Genomic DNA, 20,333 nt, shown 5'->3' with positions numbered 1-20,333 from the left:
TGACAGCTAAGTGATCCAGTAGTTAAACCAACTGGTGCATGTAGCCCTAATCTTTGCCTGATTGTAGTGCTAATGCAAGCAAGGTGCAATCTTGTGGAACACCATAGCAGAAAGTAGTGCCCACCCCCAATCCAATTCCACCCAACTGATCCAGAAACATAATGTGACCAATGGTATTGAAAACCACTGAGAATTTCAGAAGAACTGGTTTCCAAAATATATTTCACAGTGGGTAGCCGTGTTAGTCTGTCTGTAGTAGTAGAAAAGGGCAAGAGTCCAGTAGCACCTTAAAGACGAACAAAAATATTTTCTGGTAGGGTGTGAGCTTTCGTGAGCCACAGCTCACTTCTTCAGATACCAGTACAAAAATATTTTCTGGTAGGGTATGAGCTTTCGTGAGCCACAGCTCACTTCTTCAGATACCAGTATCTGAAGAAGTGAGCTGTGGCTCACGAAAGCTCACACCCTACCAAAAAATATTTTTGTTAGTCTTTAAGGTGCTGCTGGACTCTTGCCCTTTTCTACCAAAATATATTGTTCTGGAGTGTCTGTAAGGCATGCCACTGTTTTTTGCAAAAGTATAATCTCTTGCCCAGCCCCAGCCCCCCCCCCCCCAAATTGGAAAGTTGATGTGTTTGGTATAGTGGGATGGCAAGGGGAGGGAAGGAGGCATGCTGTTCCAAGCCCAGAAAAGGTGGAGTTCAGCCTCCTTGTGGCCAGGGACTGATCCTTGTTATGAAAACTGAGCTGAGTGTTGCAAACATATTCAATCTCTAAACCACGGGAGTTTATGGTCCTAGAATTAAAAAAAATAAAATACACGCGACTCAAGTACTCGAGAGCCGGCAGAGGGCGCTGTTCAAAAGACAGCGGGGCTCTCAGCAGATCGGGCAAAACCAGTTCGCCGCGCAGCTCCGGAGAGCCGCGCGTGCGCAGTCGCCGCAAGCCTTTGTGCTACGCGGAGGGTTCTGAGGCGGGGATTGGACGAGAGGGTTGTTGGGCGCCGCGCTGCACTCCCAGCAGCGCGGCTGGCAGAGAGGGAGCGAGAGAGGACGTCGTTCCTTTCTCCCTCTCCGGCCCCCGCTTCTGTCTCCCCGCGCACGTTCTTGTATTGGCCCCCCCGCGCCACGTGACCCCGAACGGTGACAAAGCACTTTTGCTTTCTGCTGAGTCATCGCCGCCCTCTAAGAGGCGAGTCCGGCGCGCCGCCTGCCGCGAGCCTTTTCAGCCCAGGAGCCGCCGCCTGCTCGCCTGCAGCCTTTGCATGGGGACCGAGAGCGGCAGCGCCGGCGCCCTGCTGGGGCAGGCGGCCATGCTCAACTTGCAGACGGGCAACCTGCTCAACTGGGGCCGCCTGCGGAAGAAGTGCCCGGCGACCCCCAGCGAAGAGGTGAGCCGGCAGGTGGGGCCGGAAAAAACCAACACCTTTAGCCAGATTGTGCTGTGTGTTGGCTTTCAGGCGGGAGCCCAAAGGTCAAAGCCAAGTGCGGCCAGAGACGTCACTGCTATTTTCTTTCTTTCTTTTTTTCTTTTTAAATTTTTTAATTGATTTTATATAATAAAACATACAAAAAAAAAAAAGAAAACAAAAGTGCGGCCAGAGACGGTCTCTGCTATTAAGGGTACACTGGTGGAGGGAGGTGGGAACAAAATGGGTAAGATGATTGTAATAAGAATTTAGTGATTGTATTTTGAATCTTTTTTTTAACCTTTTTATAGATATATCATTCTTATTATGCAGTTCTCTATTTTTAAAATTTTTAATAATAATAATAATAATAATAAAGAGATGTCTCTGCTTTCCCTGTCATCCTCCTCACCATAAAACTTGGTTTAGTGTGGCCAGGTGACAGATTTCGCCCTCTTCATGATGACTGGGATGGGGTTGGCAGCTACTTATTTGTATGCTCTATGGCAGTGGTTCCCAACCTTTTCAAGTTTGAGAACCCCTTCTTAACCTTTTGCAGACCCCCCCATACGATAGTGACTGTCCTGTTAGAATCTGCTGATGGAGAAAATAGATAATGAGAAAAAAGATCAAAATGACACTGCTTTGTGCACATCTGGTTTCATGGACCCCTTGCAATAATTCTGCGCGCTCACACCCCAGCGGTCCCCAGATCCCAGGTTGGGAACCCACTGCTCTATAGCAAACTCGTGTTATAGTGGCAAGTTTTCCCCCAGTTTGTTTGTGGCATTTATCATAACGTTGGTTTTTTCCATTTAAAAAAATCCACAATGCGATCTACCTAAATTACAGTGATGTCGTAAAAATAAGATGGAAAATCCAAAATGTTGTAATAAAACGTTGGTTACAGCTGTGAAGAGGGGGAGTTTTGGAAATCGACTGCAAGTTTATTTCCCACTAGAATTGGTTGTATGTGAACAGATGTGTCTTTCAATTACTACTTTGCAGACGAAAGAGACTCTAGTTCATCGATCCTGTTTTATTTTTGCTCCAACAGGCTAACATGGCTAGCCCTCTGGAAATTATTACCACTTTGGGGAGGTTCAGGTGAAGGCTGGAACCTGAGATTAGTTATAGTTTCACTACTTCAAAGTATTTTTTTTCTATTGTTGTATAATAGTTCCCTCATGTTTTATCGTTTGGAAAGAAAGCTGCCATTTTTAAGACATGTTGTCATCCGTTAATGTCCTTCTTTCTGAACAATTTTTCAAAAGCCACCATGAAGAAAGTTTGACTAGAGATCACTTTAAAATCTGTAGACATCACCTTTTTAAAAATAGACGGCACAGTAGTGTTTCCTTCCAGTGTTTCTTCCGGCATGTATTTGAAAGTAAACCACAAAAGAGAACTAATGGCAAAGGAGATAGCAAAGTTAGAAGATATGTAAGGTAATTTGTGTCCACTTTGACTTACGTGTGTAAATTGCCTTCAAGTCGCAGCCGACTTATGGCGATCCCTTTTGGGGTTTTCATGGCAGGAGACTAACAGAGGTGGTTTGCCAGTGCCTTCCTCTGCACAGCAACGCTGGTTTTCCTTGGTGGTCTCCCATCCAAATACTAACCAGGGCCGACCCTGCTTAGCTTCTGAGATCTGACGAGATCAGGCTAGCCTGGGCCATCCAGGTCAGGGCACTTTGACTTATACTGCTATATTTTTTCCTTTTAAGGACAGCTGTCAAAGTTAAGCATTTTGTGCTGCTCAGCTGTCCCAATTATGATTTCATGGTCAGCAACTTCAGCTAGCAATGCTGCAAGATTGTCAAGCAGACATGCCTTAGAGGTGTTCCTTCAAGCGATTAGGTGGAAGTGACAAAGGTTTATGCAGGGAATCTGCCTTGTTGCCCCCAAAGTTGTTAGCTAAATATGCCTCTAGTTTGGCATTGAAATTTGAGCGCCTAGAACTGTGCCACCGCCTGTATGTACAAAGTTCGCTTGCCTCACCCTTCTTGTAATTACAGTATGGAATCTTGTTTTAATTCCAGTATAAGCTTGTATTACGTCTCCAGGCCTGTAGGACAGGCAGCGAACACAGTTAAGGCGCTGTGTTGAGGATCAGCCTTCTCTTTAAAATGGCACAGTAAAAGTGGCCATTTCAATATAATAATTTTCTCATGGCTAATTAAATGTCTTTAAAGGCTGCTCAGGTGCTCATAGCAAGGAAATCATTTCTTCTTTGCATGTCTTAAAGCAAAATATTATAACATAACACTGTAACAGCTGTGGCTGTGATAGTCTAAAGTAGTTATTGTCATCTTAGATATTAGGATTTTGCTAGCTTTACATTTAGGTGCCGCACAGGGAGCTGTCTTTTCTGAAACCTTTCACAAGTATGCCTACAACTGCTTGCCAGGTGTGCTCATTCAGTGTTGTGAATAAAAAATAAAATTGTCACACCTACCACTCGTAATGTAGAGTGTGTAATCCCTTTTTTATTCCACAAAATGGCTGCCAATCATAAAAACATATAAAAAATGGTGTCTCCAACAACGAGATGAACACAACAACCACTGTCCTCAGCTAGCAATACAATATATTCATGAAAACCCTCTTCCTAGATACTCAGCAGTTCAAACAATGAAAGAAACCACCAGCAAATGACAAAATTCCCCAGAAGCTATAAGAAAAGGAAGTGCCTGAAGGTCAGAAGGCGATGGAGTTCATAACACTTTTTCTGACCCATAATCACTATTGGTGTGCAACAATATCGCGGCTAGTTGTTTTGTGGGACTCAGAAAATGGGAGTTCTAGTACTTAGGGTAAGCAGTGCTTTGTCAATGTTTTTTTCTACATATGAGGTTCAGTTCATACGTTTCGGTAACTTGCCTAGCTTTAGCACATAGACCATGAGGATTGGGGCTGACCTGTTAGGCCCCAACTGCCAATAAAGTTATGTTTGACAGCTATCCAATAGCCTGGAAAAGTAACTAAAAAAAGCTTCAATGCAAAAGGAAGACCGGTGTTCCTTTACAACTGACATCTTGGAGAATGGCTTCTTATATCATTTGTAATTTTAAACAGCTGTTTGGTTGTTGCAAGTGTAGCTCACCAAAAATGCATATGGACTATCCAACATATCCATAACCAAGGGTTTATGAGAACAAGCTATAAAAGAAATTTTTTAATGTTTTTTAAAAAAACATAGACAACATGATAAAGAGAAGAAAATGTCATACTCCCATTTCCTTGTCCCACCTGCACTTCCTCCTCCACTTCCTCCTCCATCTCCCTTGATACTGTCTTCTATTGAAGCAAGCATCTAGTAAGCATAGCATGTTTTCAAAATTTGTAGAGATGATATGTAAAATATATATAATGACTTGGATCCCACCTAAAATTTCCACAAATTGAAGGATTTCCATACTCAGAGCATTTCTCCACTTGCTGCTGCAGCCAAGAATCTGCCCTCCATACTGTTCCTGGAGAATGTGGGACCCCTCAGGAATAGTTAGAGATCTGTCATTGAGGTGGGAATCATGAAAAATCACCCCCTCCATCTGTGGAACTTACATGGGATCCAAGCTGTAATGTTGCTCACAACAGAACAGCATTTATGTAACTTTATATTCTTACACACTTTATGTTCTTATACGTTCCACCTCAGTCTTGTCATGAGTGAATGAGGCCTTAAGGATAAGCTTGTTGTGAATAAAGAATAAACACTTGTTAACAAAGCTGAGATGTAAGAACTTAAAACATAAGAAAGGCCATGGTCCATCAAGTCCAGCAGTCTGTTCACACAGTGGCCAACCAGGTGCCTCTAGGAAGCCCACAAACAAGACAACTGCAGCAGCACCATCCTGCCTGTGTTTCATAGCACCTAAGATAATAGGCATGCTCCTCTGATCCTGGAGAGAATAGGTATGCATCATGACTAGTATCCATTTTAACTAGTAGCCATGAATACCCCTCTTCTCCATGAACATGTTTACTCCCCTCTTAAAGCCTTCCAAGTTGGCAGCCATCACCATATCCTGGGGCAGGGAATTCCACAATTTTAACTATGTAGTATGTGAAAAAATACTTCCTTTTATCTGTTTTGAATCTCTCACCCTCCAGCTTCAGCAGATGACCAAGCGTTCTAGTATTATGAGAGAGGGAGAAAAACTTCTCCCAGTCCACTCTCTCATACCATGCATAATTTTATAGACCTCTATCATGTCTCCCCTTAACCGCCTTCTTTCGAACCTAAACAGCCCTAAGTGTTTTAACCACTCCTCATAGGGCAGTTGCTCTAGTCCCCTGATAATTTTGGTTGCTCTTTTCTGTACCTTCTCAAGCTCTGCAATATCCTTTTAAGGTGTGGTGACTAGAACTGTACACAGTATTCCAAGTGTGGTCTCACCATGATAGATTTGTACAAGGACAGTATGATAGCAGCAGTTTTATTCTCTATTCCTTGTCTAATTATGGCTGGCATGGAATTTTCCTTTTTCACAGCAGCCGCACACTGGTTGACATCTTCATCGCGCGATCTACTACCACCCCAAGATCCCTTTCTTGGTTTGTCGCTGGCAGCACAGATCCCATCAGTGTATATGTGAAGTTGGGATTTTTTGCCCCAATATGCATCACTTTACATTTGCTCACATTGAATCTCATTTGCCATTTTAATATCCATTCTTCCTGTTTGTAGAGATCCTTTGGAGCTCTTCACAGTCCGATTTTGTTTTAACCACCCTAAATAATTTGGTGTCATCTGCAAACTTGGCCACCTTGCTGTTCACCCCCAACTCCTGCTCATTGATGAACAGGTTGAAAAGCACCGGTCCCAACACAGATCCCTGGGGGACCCCACTGCTCACATCCTTCCATAGTGAGAACTGACCATTGATACCTACTCTCTGCTTCCTATTTTTCAGACAGCTCTCAATCCATAAGAGGATTTGTCCTCTTATCCCAAGTTTGCTTAGCAATCTTTGGTGGGGGACTTTGTGTATTTGGATTTCCAAAAGGCTTTTGACAATGTCCACAGGCTCATTCCTGTCCACATGCTTATTGTCACTTTCAAAAAATTCTAAAAGGTTAGTGAGATAGGACCTACCTTTGCAGAAGTCATGTTGGGTTTTGCTCAGCAGGGCTTGCCCTTTTGTATGCTTGTCAATTCTATCTTTAAAAATGCTTTCCATTAATTTACCTGGAACAGACGTTAAGCGAACTGGCTTGTAATTTCCTGGGTCCCCCCCAGAACCTTTTGTATAAATGGGTGTGTTACATTGGCCATTCTCCAGTCCTGTGGTACAGAGGTTGATCTAAGGGACATGTTACATATGATTGTTAGGAGTTCAGCAATTTCCCATTTGAGTTCTTGAAAAACTCTTGGATGAATACCATCTGGTCCGTGACTTGTTAGTTTGCAGTTTGTCAAGACGTTCTATGACTTTCTGCCTTGTTACTACGATTTGCCCCAGTTCCTCATTCTCCCCTCCCCAAAACCTCTGTTCAGGAGAAGGTAGCTGCCCTATGTCTTCAACAGTGAAGACAGATGAGAAGAATTCATTTAGTTTCTCAGCCATCACTTTATCCTCCCTTAATGTTCCTTTAGTCCCATTGTCATCCAGTGGTCCAACCGCTTCCCTAGCTGGTTTCCTACTCCTAATGTACTTAAAGAATTTCTTATGTTGACTTTTACTGGAGGGACCTATCCCATAATTTTCCTGACATGTATGAAACGTGTTCACCCAGCCGTTCCCTGTGCTTCACTTACCAGAGGCAAAAGTTCCTGCTTTCACATCCTTTTTGTAGTCGTATAGCCAAGTACTTTATTTCTAATGCAGTGGTTTTCAAGCTGCAATTCACTGAACTCTGGGGTTCCCTGTAAGTTTATAATGAGTTTCTTAATGAGAAGGGCAGGAATGGTAGATGGGTTTCCCTGAGATCTAGCTTGCCCATAGCTAGATAGTTTTCCTCTCTCCTGCACAGCTGTAAGGTGGTGGTATAGGATGTGTTCTAGGACATATGAGCTCAAGCAGAGTGATTGAGCTCAAGCAAACTGGCTTTGTCAACGCCCAGTATGATCTGATGGTGCACTATAGACATGTCCCAGAATCCTCTGCGAAGTGTGAAGTAAAGATGTGAAGGGATATCAGAGCTTTGATTAAGTTTCCTTATGAAGGGAACACAGCCTTCAATTTGCAAGATCTGAGCAAGGCTGTCAAAGATAGGACATTTTGGAGGACTTCCATTCATAGGGTCGCCATGAGTCGGAAGCGACTTGACGGCACTTAACACACACACACACACATGAAGGGAACTGAGTACTGAGGTGTTAAAGTAGGTCAGCAGTATTCTGCTGGATCTAGTGTGTAACTAAGTTGCAGGAGAAAGTTGTGTTGACGTGTTATACACCTGCCTGAGAGCGTGTATTGTGTAAAACCTAATCCAACTCCCGGATCGGTGTTAATGTTTACCTATTTTTTCCCCCTGAGATAAACTTTGTTCTTGTTCACTTCTTAAAAAGAAACCATCTGTCACCTCAGTTATCAATCCAGGATTTATATCCAGGCCGAGACCCTATCCCCTTTAAGTGCTTTTCTCTCTTTAATTTCCCACTAGGAATCCTGATGAAGTGGAGTAGATGGGAAATGTTATTGTGATAAGAGGGCAAATTTCTGTGGGGTGGTGGCTAGCCCCCAGGAAATCCATCACAACTGGGTTAAAGGGATGAAAGCCTTCAAGGACCAGAGACCAAAGAATATATGTCTGTTTTTCTAGTGCTTTGTCGAGTCTGCCTACGGGATCTCTGAGGCATCATCTGCTCTCACCTGCCCCCAGCGGCAGAAGATATGCCTGTTGGGATTTTGTGGAGCAAATGAGCCCTAGATTTCCACTTTACTAATAGGAAGAATGCTTTAAAAGTTGCATATCTCCTTTTATATTTGTGTTTTGGGGGAAAAAAATCTGTTGCTTCACACAATAATGTGCATTGTTGGTACTCTGTTAGCAACCCCATATGCCTCTTGGATACTGTGGCATGAATCCTACTGCTAAGTAGTTTGTGGCCTTCCTCCAGCCTAAGGAGCCCTCTTCCAACAAATGACCCTTCCTCCAGTGGGAGAGCGACTTAAGTTGGAGGAAGTCTCCTTCACTTCGAGGAAGACTTCGGATTTTCTTGAGTTAAGGGGGAGGATACAGGCAGCTGTTTGAAATTATGGATCTGTCAAAATGTATTGCATAACAAAAACAAAGTGGTGCTAAAAATTAAAATGTTCCTTTACAGCTGCGAGATTGCATTAAGAAAACCTTAAACGAATGGAGTTCAAAGATCAGCCTTGATCTAATACAAGTAAGCGATCCTATTCCATCTCCTTGCAAATACATTAATTTTTTTAAAATTTTATTTGAGGGTTTTAGGGATACAAAAGATAAGGGGGGAAGGGAAAACAAAGGGGGTTTACATCAGTGTCTCACGAGAACCCCATCTTCAGTGTTCTTGAACCCCCATTATTCATCATATATAGCTTTCTACCATGGTTACATGTTGTTCTATTTGACTCTGTATACTCAGACCCAAAAATACCTTTATATATACTCTGCTTATTGATATTGATGCTAATAAACCTCCGATAAAGTATGACAAGACTCTTCTTTTACTTATTTATGTTGACTAAAACTATCATCTTACTATACCATATTCTACACTTATTTATTATTGCCCAAGTTATCTTCTGTTATCTCCCCTGTTTGTTTCTTAGTCTTTACGTTTGATTTATAATCCATATGTTTGATATTTCACAGCGGCCGAATCCTTTTATAATCCACAGGCTTATGACCCAAAGTTATTTGATTTGTAATCCACATGTTTGGTTTATTTTCTTCCAATTTGTAATCCGCAGGTTTACAACCCAGTGTTATTCAATTTATAATCCTCAAATTGAATTTGTTTTCTAGTCCAGTTTGTTCACTAGTGGTCTTTGGTGTCAGCCCAAATTCTACTCCCAACTAATGGTGATCATTTCCTCAAAATCCGTTAGTTTCCTCTGTTTTGCTTCTGATACATAATCAGTTTTTAAAGCATGTATTACTTGATGGTAAGTAAACCATAGAATAGAAATTTTATTACAGTCAATGACCAGCACAAATAAAATAGGTAAGTTACCAATTTACAGTCGTCTAAAAAAACATCTGAATAAAACATGATGGTTCATTAGTTAGTAAAATGAATGAACCACTTGGTAAGAAAAGGAAAGCACATATAATATAACTGTTTGCCTTCATTTTCAAAACTGCTGGTTATCACAGCCCTCCATATGTCAATTGCAGCGGCACAGAATCTAGCAGTAAGTAAACCATGAAATCTTAATGTTTTCACCTTGTAGTTCTTGTAATGTTTTTATCTGACCGTCTTTTTGAATCAAATCATTGCAGGTGAGAAAGTCATTTTATACTCTGCTTGCAAAATCAGTATAAGCCTCTGTTGGTGACATCAAGCCTGGTGGTGTGGGGCCCCATTAAATACATTAATTAATATTAGAATTCACTCTGGCAAAACATTATGGAATGAGTTACTGGAAAGATGGATGGGTTTCTTGGAGCTTAACCTATTTGCATTTCTCATAATAGGCTGGCTTCAGCATAACGTCTTTGAAAGGATCACTTGATACTTGTTGGGACAAATCTAAACTGTTATGGCATACCACTGAAAAAAATACTGCATAGTAATGAAAGTCTGCAATGATTATGCAATGTCAGGGTGTATCTGTGTGTTTTGAGGATTTGCCTATCACTCCACAGCAAATGTTGAAGGAAGAAGTGCAAGACGTAGTCAGACTTGGGGATTGGCTTCACTTGGGGTGGTGACGCTTTGAGCTTATTGAGAACATACAGGGATTTACTGGGCTTGCAACTGAACCACACTCTCATAGAGGCATATTTTGTGGGAACTTGTTCCTTGCAGTGGAAGCTGTATGGTCACCAATATTTGAGTGATCACAGTGGTCTGAAAAAGGGTTGCCACACCTGCAAAATCAGAATGAGTGCATATAAACTGCTCCCTAAAGATGCAGAATATCACAAATGGTATCTTTGTGAGTAATGCAGATTAATGCAGAGATTCATCAGCCAGATCAAGGTCTGGTTTGGGAGAGTACTCTGGGGGGTCTTTTTTTTGTGCTCTACATGCAGTTGTGCTCAGTGTCTTCATCTAGGCTGAAGTAAGCAAGATATTCTGCCTTCAAACAGAACATCTTTCAGGCAGCAAGACCTACAAAATTACTTGGCTTCAGATAGAGCCCAGCTTGACACCTGAATGTGACAGCCCTTCTCAGTACTGTTTGAAAGCATGTTGTGGATCCCATCTTTTCACTGCTTTGTAAAGTTATTGATGTAGCTGCACAAAATGGCTGAAATGTGTTGAGGCCATAAGGAGAAGGAGGCTAGTCCATGATTTGGTTCCTAGGGTGTTTGCTGTGGCCATGTGCAGTAGACTTGGATCAGATGTCTTCAGCAAAAGAACTGGCCTTGTTTATTCAAACTGATATGTGGAACTCAGTCATTCTCATGATGTTTTCTTTAAATAAAAATGTAGAATATTTAAGATACCTGTTTCCGTTGTTATGGCTTTGTTGACAAGTCAACTTTAAAAAACCAGGCAGGCACACCAGAAAATCAAAGGTCTGTCCATCTTGGCCATCCACTCTTGTTCCTTTCCTTGCCCAATGCAATGGTTTTCTGTGCCTCCTGCTAGGGAAAGTGAGCAATGGAGTCTGCGGCTGGGAGTCTGAGAAGGTAAGTGGTTCCTCCAGTTTCCGCTTGAGCAACCTGGCTAGAAGGAACTTGGTTCACTTCTCCCACTGGGGGTAGAGGATGCAGCACCATTGGGCAAGGGAGGAACTAGTTTCAAGCAGCGTTTTTTTTTTTTTTTTTTTTGGCTAATGAAAGCACCTGTAGCCACCGACTTCTTAAAAAATGTCTCTTGACTTGAGCTTTTCCCCTGCAGTTCTGGTTAGGTTGTGCCTTACGTTCTCATTTTATATCAGTTTGGCTACAAACGTTAAATAATGTCTGCATGCTTCCTAGTTGAGTAAACTGTTCAATGAACGACCAAACAATTTCAGGTTTGACAGCGCTGTTTTTAAATAAGTGGAAACGCAAACTCTGTGAAGCTAAACGCTGCTTTTCTCTCTTTCTCTCTCTCTCTCTCTCAAGAAATGGCATGTTAAAGTAGATTGTTTGCTACTACCAGTCAGCTTCCCTTTACTGACATGCATTTATTTGCAGGAGATGCCAAAAATCCTTGAATGTACTCTGGCTCAAGCAATAGAAAAGATCAACCCTGAAGAAAGGGATGAGTTGAAAGTTTCAGGTAAATTTAGTGGTGCCTTTGGCCCAAGAGATGTGAGGGAGTGATCCCTGATCTAAATGTCAAGCATCTTTGATTTGGAAAGGCATTGTTATCTGAGGCCTTATGGAAAATGTTGAATAGGTTTAACAAAATCAAGTAAATGAAAATGTTCTGCATAACACAACTTGTGCAAATAACTGAAAGGTACAAGCATGTCAGAGGTAAAAACTAGTTGTTACGAATCAATTATCTGATTGATCAGTTTTTATAGCTTAAAATCCTGCCTACATAAATAGGTCACTGACTGAAACCAATTTGGGGGTATTGCTTTTCTTATGTTAGAAGAGATGTACAGTTAAAGGTTTAGATCCAGGCTACATTTTCCAATAGCAGCATTGAAATTTCCAGCTTTCTCCTTCCCACTGCAGCCCACTGATCTCCACGAAATGTTGCTCCAGGGGAATAGGAGACTGAAGAATGACGTGGGGGGTTATCAAAGTCTCCTTGCCCCACGAGAAGGCTTTGGGTAAAGGTCAAGAGCAAAATGCACAGTATTGGGGAGTGAATCCTCACTACCCAGGGTAACAAACCACCAACAGCCATTCTAAGCTAATCCTCAGCTGAGAGACCAAGGGACCAAATGTACAGCCCTACTGGGTATTAGTTAAGAAGTCAGCCCGGCATGGTAGGGCACTTGCAAGTTGAGTTCCAAAAACAATTACTTTGGTAGCTGTAACCAAAACAAGCCAAGGTACTGGGTTTAGATTGAAACCACAAAACCCAAAGATCACCACAAGAATATAACTAATGCTTATTAAAAGAAACGTGCAAAAGTATACAAAGCAAGGAAGAAAATAATAAAACTACTTATTCAGGCTTTAGTCCTCTGACCCAGATGTTACCAGGTCAGACTAAGGTACAAAGTCCATATAGAAGTCCAAAATCCCAGAAGCAGGTGTTCCGGTCACACAAGGGCCAGCCTACAGTCAACAAGATGGCTAGAAGCACCAAACTAGAATGAATAGTCTTGCTTTGTGCTAGGCTGCCTTTAGTGGGCCTGATCCTGTTTGGCCAATTCAGGTGTGTTGCTAAGACATGTGACCACATACCTCTGCAGCTGACACATATTCATAATTAAGCAGCTTTCTCTTGGTCTCAGGCCTCGAAGCTTCCAGACCCATGATCTCACGGGAACCTATGTCTGACTCCATCTCATCCCTTATCTCTCTGGAAACTGCAAGTCATTGTGACATTAATTTCCCAGAGAGGAGCCTTCAGTAACTTGACTAGATTTCAAAGCCTGAATCAAATTTTTGAAAGGCCAAGAAACAGCTAAACAACACAAGTTTCTTGTCAGGGGGGGTCTGTAGAGGGAAGGGGAGAAATGCCAGTTTAATCTGAATTCCACAATTGCATTATCATGTTGTTGGCTCACTTTTGTAGGAATATCTATAGTCTGATATTCCTGTATTTAGCAGAGTGCATTAAGCTTAGCAAACAGCAGAAGCTTAGGAAGGGCAGATTTTCTAACAACTTTCCCCCAAGAGTTTCTGACACCACCCTCAAAACATAGTGAAGGAGACAAACGGGAGGGCCAATCATCTTCATTCTCTGCTTATGACTTTTCAGAAGCATCTGACTAGTTCTTGTTGGAAACTGGGCTAGATAAACTTTTCACCTCCTCCCACAAGGTAGTTCTTGAGTTCTTAAATGTGAAGGTGTAAATTCTGGTAGGCCTTTCCATCATTCTGAGACCACTTCAGTGCTTTGTTTTGGTAGAATGTCTGCACATATCCTTGAGAAGATATATGTATTCATGTGTGGATATCTGTTTAAAAGATGTAATAGTAAATTGAGCTGGATTTCTCTGAGGTTTCTTGCTGAAGGTACAGCTGATAATCCTCCACACACTTCCTGAACAACAAGTTACTGAACTGTCCTGAACCAAGTGTTTTAGCTGAGCTGATAATACAGCTTCAGGGTTCCATCAATGTGTCTGCCTGTTGTACAATATCTGATGGCTGTCATCAGAGGCATGGGCTGATTAAGGCAAAACTCATGCTACTTGTCATTGGGCGTAACAGCAAATGTTTTCATTTCGGATAAAAATGGAATTGCTGTTCACCGAAAGGACTTGAGCCAGCATGTTTTGTTGAACTGAATTCCTTTGAAATCTCCCAGTATTTATAGAATTACATGCATGGATTTCATCTTAATGGGATGGTTGCCCAGAGATCTGTTTACAAGAATCTTATAGCAAGAAGGCACCTTGGTTCAGTCTCCAAAAAGAAGCACATTGCATGTTCCATTGTAGGCTTTATGTAATCTGAAAGCAGTGATGAGGAAGAAGAAGAGTTGGTTTTTATATGCCAACTTTCTCTACCTTTTAAGGAGAATCAAGCCGGCTTAGAATCTCCTTCCCTTCCTTTCCCCACAACAGACACCTTGTGAGGTAGATGGGGCTGAGAGAGTTCAGAAAGAACTGTGACTAGCCCAAGGTCACCCAATTAGCTTCATGTGTAGGAGTGGGGAAACCAACCTGGATCACCAGATTAGAGTTTGCCGGTCATGTGGAGGAGTGGGGAATCAAACCCAGTTCTCCAGATTAGAGTCCACCACTCTTAACCACTACATGCTGGCTCTCAATCTTGTGGTGATTTTTTAAAAGGCAAACCATAAATGTTTTCTTCCATTATTGACTTTGGTTTTTTCCTTTCCAGCAAAACTGTTTATTGCAGGATCAAATTCATCATCAATCAGAGAAGCAGTCAATATGAGTAAGTTTCAGACTGAAGCCTGAGCGGCTTCTGATTTATATTATTTTGCAGTTCTTAGTAAAGCCTTTTGTAACTTCAAAGCATATGTTTTCTCAGAGATGAGATTTTCAAAATTTATTAAACCTTTCATCTGTTTTCATCGCTGTCTTAGAACTGATGGTGTAGTAAAACATTAGAATCTGCCTTAGAATCTGTTGAACTAAATACAGTGCTGTCAGCGACAGGAAAATCAGACTTTGCAGTTTAATATGCAGTGCAACAGTAGTTTACAAAAATGATTTTATTTAGTTAAAACATTAGCTGCATTTCTCTGTTGCAGTACTCAAGGCAGCTTACAATATAAACAAAATGTTATAAACACATCATAAAAACACAATAACAACAGCAATTACAAAACCCCCCAAAAGTCACAGTTTAAAATGCCAAGTTAAATCAGTCAAATGCAGTCCTAAATAAAACTGTTCAGTTGTCTCCTAAAGATCGACAGTGAGGAGGCCAGGCTCACCTCCTTGGGGAGGTTGTTCCGATAATTGTGGGGCTGCCACTAAAAAGGACCTCTCTTGTGCACCCACCAAACAAGTGTCTTTAATTGGTGGGTCAGTCAGGAGGGCATCTTGCTTTGATATTGGGCAGGAACACATGGGAGAAGTTCAGATACCGTGGTCCCAAACTATGTAGGACTTTAAATGCCAAAACCAACAACTTGAACTGGGCTCGGGAGCAGATTGGTAGCCAGTGTAATTGCTGTAGTATTGGGGACATATGCTTCTGATAGCTGGCCCTGACCAGCAGTGTAGCCACAGCATTCTGCACTAGATGCAGCTTCTGAACACTCTTCAAGGGTAGCCACAAGAAGAGCGCATTGCAGTAGTCCAGTCTAGATATAACTAGAGCATGGATCACTGTGGCTAGATCTGACTAACCCAGGAACTGACACAGCTGACACACCAGCCAGAGCTGGACAAACGCACTCTGAGCCACACCAGCCACCTGGTTTTCTAAGGTGACTGCTGTGTCAAGCAGCACTCCCAAGCTGTGAACCTGGCTTTTCAAGGGGAGTATAACCCCATACAAGATGGGAGATCTGAAGTCACTGATCTGCCTTTCTAGTAACCCAGAGAACCTCTGTCTTGTCAGGATTAAGTTTCATCTTGTTCACCCTCATTCAGCCCATTACTGACTCCAAGTACCGGTTCAGAACACCAGTAGTATCCTTGGGAATAGGTGGAAAAGAAAGGTAGAGTTGGGTATCATCCTCATATTGGTGATGTCGCAGCCCATACCTCCACTCTCTCAGAGGCTTCATAGAGATATTAAATAGCATGAAACCCTGTGGCACCCTACAGGTCAACAGCTATGGGGCAGAGCAGGAATTCCCCCGTACTATTTCTGAGACTGACCCCCCCTCCCAAAATAAGACTCGAACCACCACAACACGGTCCCCCTTAGTCCCAGTACTGAGAGGCGGCTCAATAGAATACTATGGTCGGTAGTATCAAATGCTGCTGAGAGATCCTGCAGAACTAGCAGGGTGACATTCTCCCTGTCCAGTTCTCAACAGAGGTCAGCAACCAAAGCAGTCTCTGTTCCAAATCCTGGCCTGAAGCTAGGTTGAAAGGGGTCCAGAAAATCAGCCTCTTCTAAGAAGTCCTAGAGCATGAGGCTTTCATTTTTCTCATAGCAGTCTTTGAATATGGTCTGAATGTGCCTGAAGTTCAGACATTTTGCAAAATAAAATTGAATCTGTTGGTACTGCACCAGTCCGAGTATACCGGATGCAGTATGCCTCTTGTAAGCCTTGGCTGACTTTTCCCTGGGTCTCAGAACTGTCTGTCCTTAAACCATTGAGGTCTTTACTAGCTCTGATGTAGTGTAGTGGTCAGTGTTGAATTAGGACTGGTGAGAGCTGAATTCAGATCCTCCCTCTGCAGTGAAGCACACTGGGTGACCGTGAGCCAGTCACTCTCTCAGCCTAGCCTACCACAGAGGATAAAATGAGGGAATGTTGTGAGGATAAAATGAGGGAAGAATGAATTAGATTCACTTCCTTGAGCTCTTCAGAAGAAATTGTATTGGGTGGTTCTTCCTGCCTATTCAACATACTCCGTTTCCATTTAATACCTGTGGTTAGTTGCAGATAATGCTACAAAAGTATTTGTTATAATTTAAAGCCTTGTTTTGCTTATTTTTATAAAAGTCCATATAAAAAGGTGTTAGACAAGGATTTCTTTTATCAACCTATCTCTTCAATCTGTATGCAGAACATACAGCTGTGAAAGCTGGATTAGATTTAGATGAAGGTGGAGTGAAAATTGTGGGGAGGAACATTAACAATTTGAGATATGCTGATGATACTACTACATTACTGGCAGAAAATGGTGAAGACTTGAAACGACTACTGCTGAAAATTAAAAGAGAAAGTCCCAAAGCAGGACTACAGCTGAACATCAAGACGACAAAAGTAATGACTACAGGAGAATAACTAAATTTTAAGGTTGACAATGAGGAAATTGAAATTGTTCAAAACTTTCTATTCCTTGGCCCAATTGTCAACCAAAAGGGAGACTGCAGCCAAGAAAGCAGAAGGAGATTGGGCAGGGCAGCCATGAAGGAGCTAGAACAGATTCTTAAGTGTCAGGATGTGTCACTGGCCACCAAGATCAAGTTAATTCATGCCATAGAATTCTCTATGACTGTGTATGGGTGTGAAAGCTGGATAATGAAGAAAGCTGATAGGAAGAAAGTAGATTCCTTTGAAATGTGGTGTTGGAGGAGAGTGTTACAGATACCGTGGACTGTCAAAAAACAAATCAGTGGGTTATAGATCAAATCAAGCCTGAACTGACCCTAGAAGCTAAAATGACTAAACTGAGGCTGTTGTACTTTGGTCACATTATGAGAAGACAAGAGTCACTGGAAAAGACAATCATGCTAGGAAAAGTTGAAGGCAGCAGGAAAAGAGGAAGACCCAAGAAGAGATGGCTTGACTCAATAAAGGAAGCCACAGACCTCAGTTTGCAGGAGCTGAGTAAGGCTGTTAAAGATAAGATGTTTTGGAGGACATTGATTCATAGGGTAGCCATGAGTTGGAAGCGACTTGACAACACTTAACACACACATATTGTGGTGGTGCATGGATGCTCAGAATATGTGAAACTGAGACAAGTGGGTGCATGTTTCTAAAACCCTGTTCTTTTTTTCCCTTTCTGCCTAAGGATAGACCTCTCTTTCTTTCTTTTCCCACCAGCATGTTCTGCCCTTGGGGTAGACCAGTTAGATTCTGTGATTATCGCTCCTCCGCCAACTGAAGACGGAATAAATCTTTCGCTAGAGTATTTACAGCCTTACTGGGCAGAGCTTGAAAACTTAGTTCAAAACAAAAAGATTGTTGCTATTGGGACTTCTGATCTAGATAAAGCCATGCTGGAGGAGCTGTTCTTGTGGGCACAGGTAAGAGGCAAACACTTTTCATGGCAATAGCCCCAGAACAACAATTTGGTTTTGGTTTTCTTTCTTAACTACATTTAGTTAAATAACTTCTCAAAAACAGATTTAATGTAGAAGCCCTGTTTCCAAGTGAGATTCAGGAAGTATATTTTGCCTTGGAAAAACAAAAGAGCGGAATCGTTAAACATTTTCATCCTGTGCCACATTTTGTGTTGGCTGTAAAATATAGTAGATTTGTCTGAGTTTTTTGTGTGATTATAAATGGACATGAAATTCCCATGCCAAGGGGGTGCCCTTCCATGGCCAGTTTCCCACTAGAAAAAGAGCTTCAACTAGGAAAAAAACAACTTGGCACTCTAGCGGAAAAGAGGCCCCCACAGCAGTACCTCCGTGCTCATTTGATCAGTGGGTTGGGAGGCACAGGGAGATTGATCAGTTGTTTTGACGTAATGGCAAATTGACGTAATTGCTTCTTATGCCTGGGGCTTGGGCTCGTGGTTTCCCCCCCCCCCACACACACACACACACACAGACACACCTCTTTTCCAGCAAACCATTATTTGGAATGTCGGGCTAGGATCTAGGATACCCAGGTTTGAATCCGTGCTCTGCTATGAGAGCTGGCTGGGTGACCATGGGTCTGCCACTCATTTTCAGCCCTGACCTACCTCACAGGGTGGTTGTGGGGATAAAACGGAGGAGAAGAAAATGATGTAAGCTAGTTTGGGTCCCCATTGTGTTTGGGTCCTCATGAAGCGGCTCTCATCATGAATGTGTGGTCATTTACAGTGCAACCCTATGCCTAACATCTCCACTCAAAGCCCATTAATTTCAGTAGGGTTGGACTGGAGTTACTCCGCATAAGGCTGCATATAATTGACAGATGCCATGACGCCCTTTCTATCTGAAGGAAAGCTGCCCTTTCTTTTTTCTCTCTCCTTTTTTTTAAAGGTGAAGCCAAGCAGTAACCAGGTAAACCTTGCTTCCTGTTGTGTGATGCCACCAGATCTGACTGCCTTTGCAAAAGAATTTGACATCCAGTTGCTGACTCATAATGATCCAAAAGGTGAGAGTATAATAAGAACAGAGGAATTGCCTTACCAGATAGACAGGGTCCATATTTAGGGTCCCTGAAAATCTTAAGCGAAGTAGTTGTAGTATTCTGTTTAGCATCGCCATAACTGTTAGAATAACAGTTGAGGAACTGCCTTAAAGAACAAGACAGCCAAATGCTCAAGTGCAACATGAACGTCATTCTGTTCTCTAGTCATTTGGAACAAGAATTATTGGCATTTGGATGCTGGTAGCAAAATCTGTTACTGACTCCTCTAATTTCCCTGTTTAATTTTAGAGCTACTTTGCGAAGCAAGCTTCCAAGGAGCTCTTCAGGAAAGTATCCCAGAATGCCATGTACACGAATGGACTCCACTGTGGCTTCTGCGGTATTCAGTCATTGTGAAGAGCAGAGGAATTATCAAATCCAAAGGCTACATCTTGCAAGCGAGAAGAATACCGTCATCTTAAGACTTTCGACAGTGGCCTGCTTCTGAAAAGACCCTGTCTCTACAAGGCATTGCACCAAGGTGCAAACGAGAAAATTCAAAAGGACAAATGTGTTATTATCAAGTGGTCAGTGACACTCAAATTGTATAGCGGTATAGCCATGTGACAAGCATAGTCAATCCATCAGTTTCCTTTCTTTTCTTACATGTCTTTTGTATGGAGACCAGCTTGCTCAAATGGCAAATAGTTGTTTTCACTTTACTGGAGTTTGTTAATTTCAATATGATATATAAATAAAAATATTTGAAATATTTTAATGAGTAATATAAACTAAAAATCTTTGACTACCTATATTTTAATTGAAATATTTTTTATTTGTAAGGAAAAATATACCTTTTCTTATTGGTGGCTGTGGTGGCAGAACAAAAATTATCAATGTGGAATAAGTAGCTTTCCAGCTTAAGCATATGAGATGAAACAAAAGTGTATGCGAGAAGAATTGCTCAATATAGTAATGAATGCATATTTGATATTTTCCACATCATTGTAAGGGTCATATTCCTTTTGTACTAAGACTAAATTAACTTTTTTCTTCTGAGGCATATCCCTCTGAGACGCATCCCTCTTATTGGTTTATGACCAAAAGAGCTGGTGGAAGAACACTGATTGAAAACATAGTTTACTTTATCAAAGCTTCGCTGTTATTGCTTTTGCTGATGTTTTAGGAACCATGCACATTTTGAAAACCATAAAAGGCTAATGCTTGATATGTTTATATGTTTATTGCATACACAGTAGATTATTGTGTAATTAATTTGTCTTGGAGGTCACAAAGAAAACTGCTGTCTCAAAGCCAACCA

The 20,333-nt window shown here is 41.8% G+C and overlaps 1 protein-coding gene across 1 annotated transcript; it reads left to right on the top strand.

The window, feature by feature from the left end:
* The first annotated feature begins 1,264 nt into the window (after positions 1–1,264).
* GCLM (glutamate-cysteine ligase modifier subunit) lies at positions 1,265–19,876 on the top strand. Its single transcript, XM_056867714.1, has 7 exons — positions 1,265–1,390; positions 8,684–8,749; positions 11,683–11,767; positions 14,467–14,523; positions 17,771–17,973; positions 18,922–19,036; positions 19,322–19,876. The coding sequence occupies exons 1-7, from the start codon at positions 1,265–1,267 to the stop codon at positions 19,492–19,494; spliced, it is 825 nt and encodes a 274-aa protein (XP_056723692.1). The 3' UTR covers positions 19,495–19,876.
* The last annotated feature ends 457 nt before the right edge of the window (positions 19,877–20,333 follow it).

This window comes from Euleptes europaea, chromosome 2 (genome assembly GCF_029931775.1).
Source record: "Euleptes europaea isolate rEulEur1 chromosome 2, rEulEur1.hap1, whole genome shotgun sequence".
Classification (NCBI taxonomy): domain Eukaryota; kingdom Metazoa; phylum Chordata; class Lepidosauria; order Squamata; family Sphaerodactylidae; genus Euleptes; species Euleptes europaea.
This window is presented reverse-complemented; position numbering and strand designations above follow the sequence as displayed.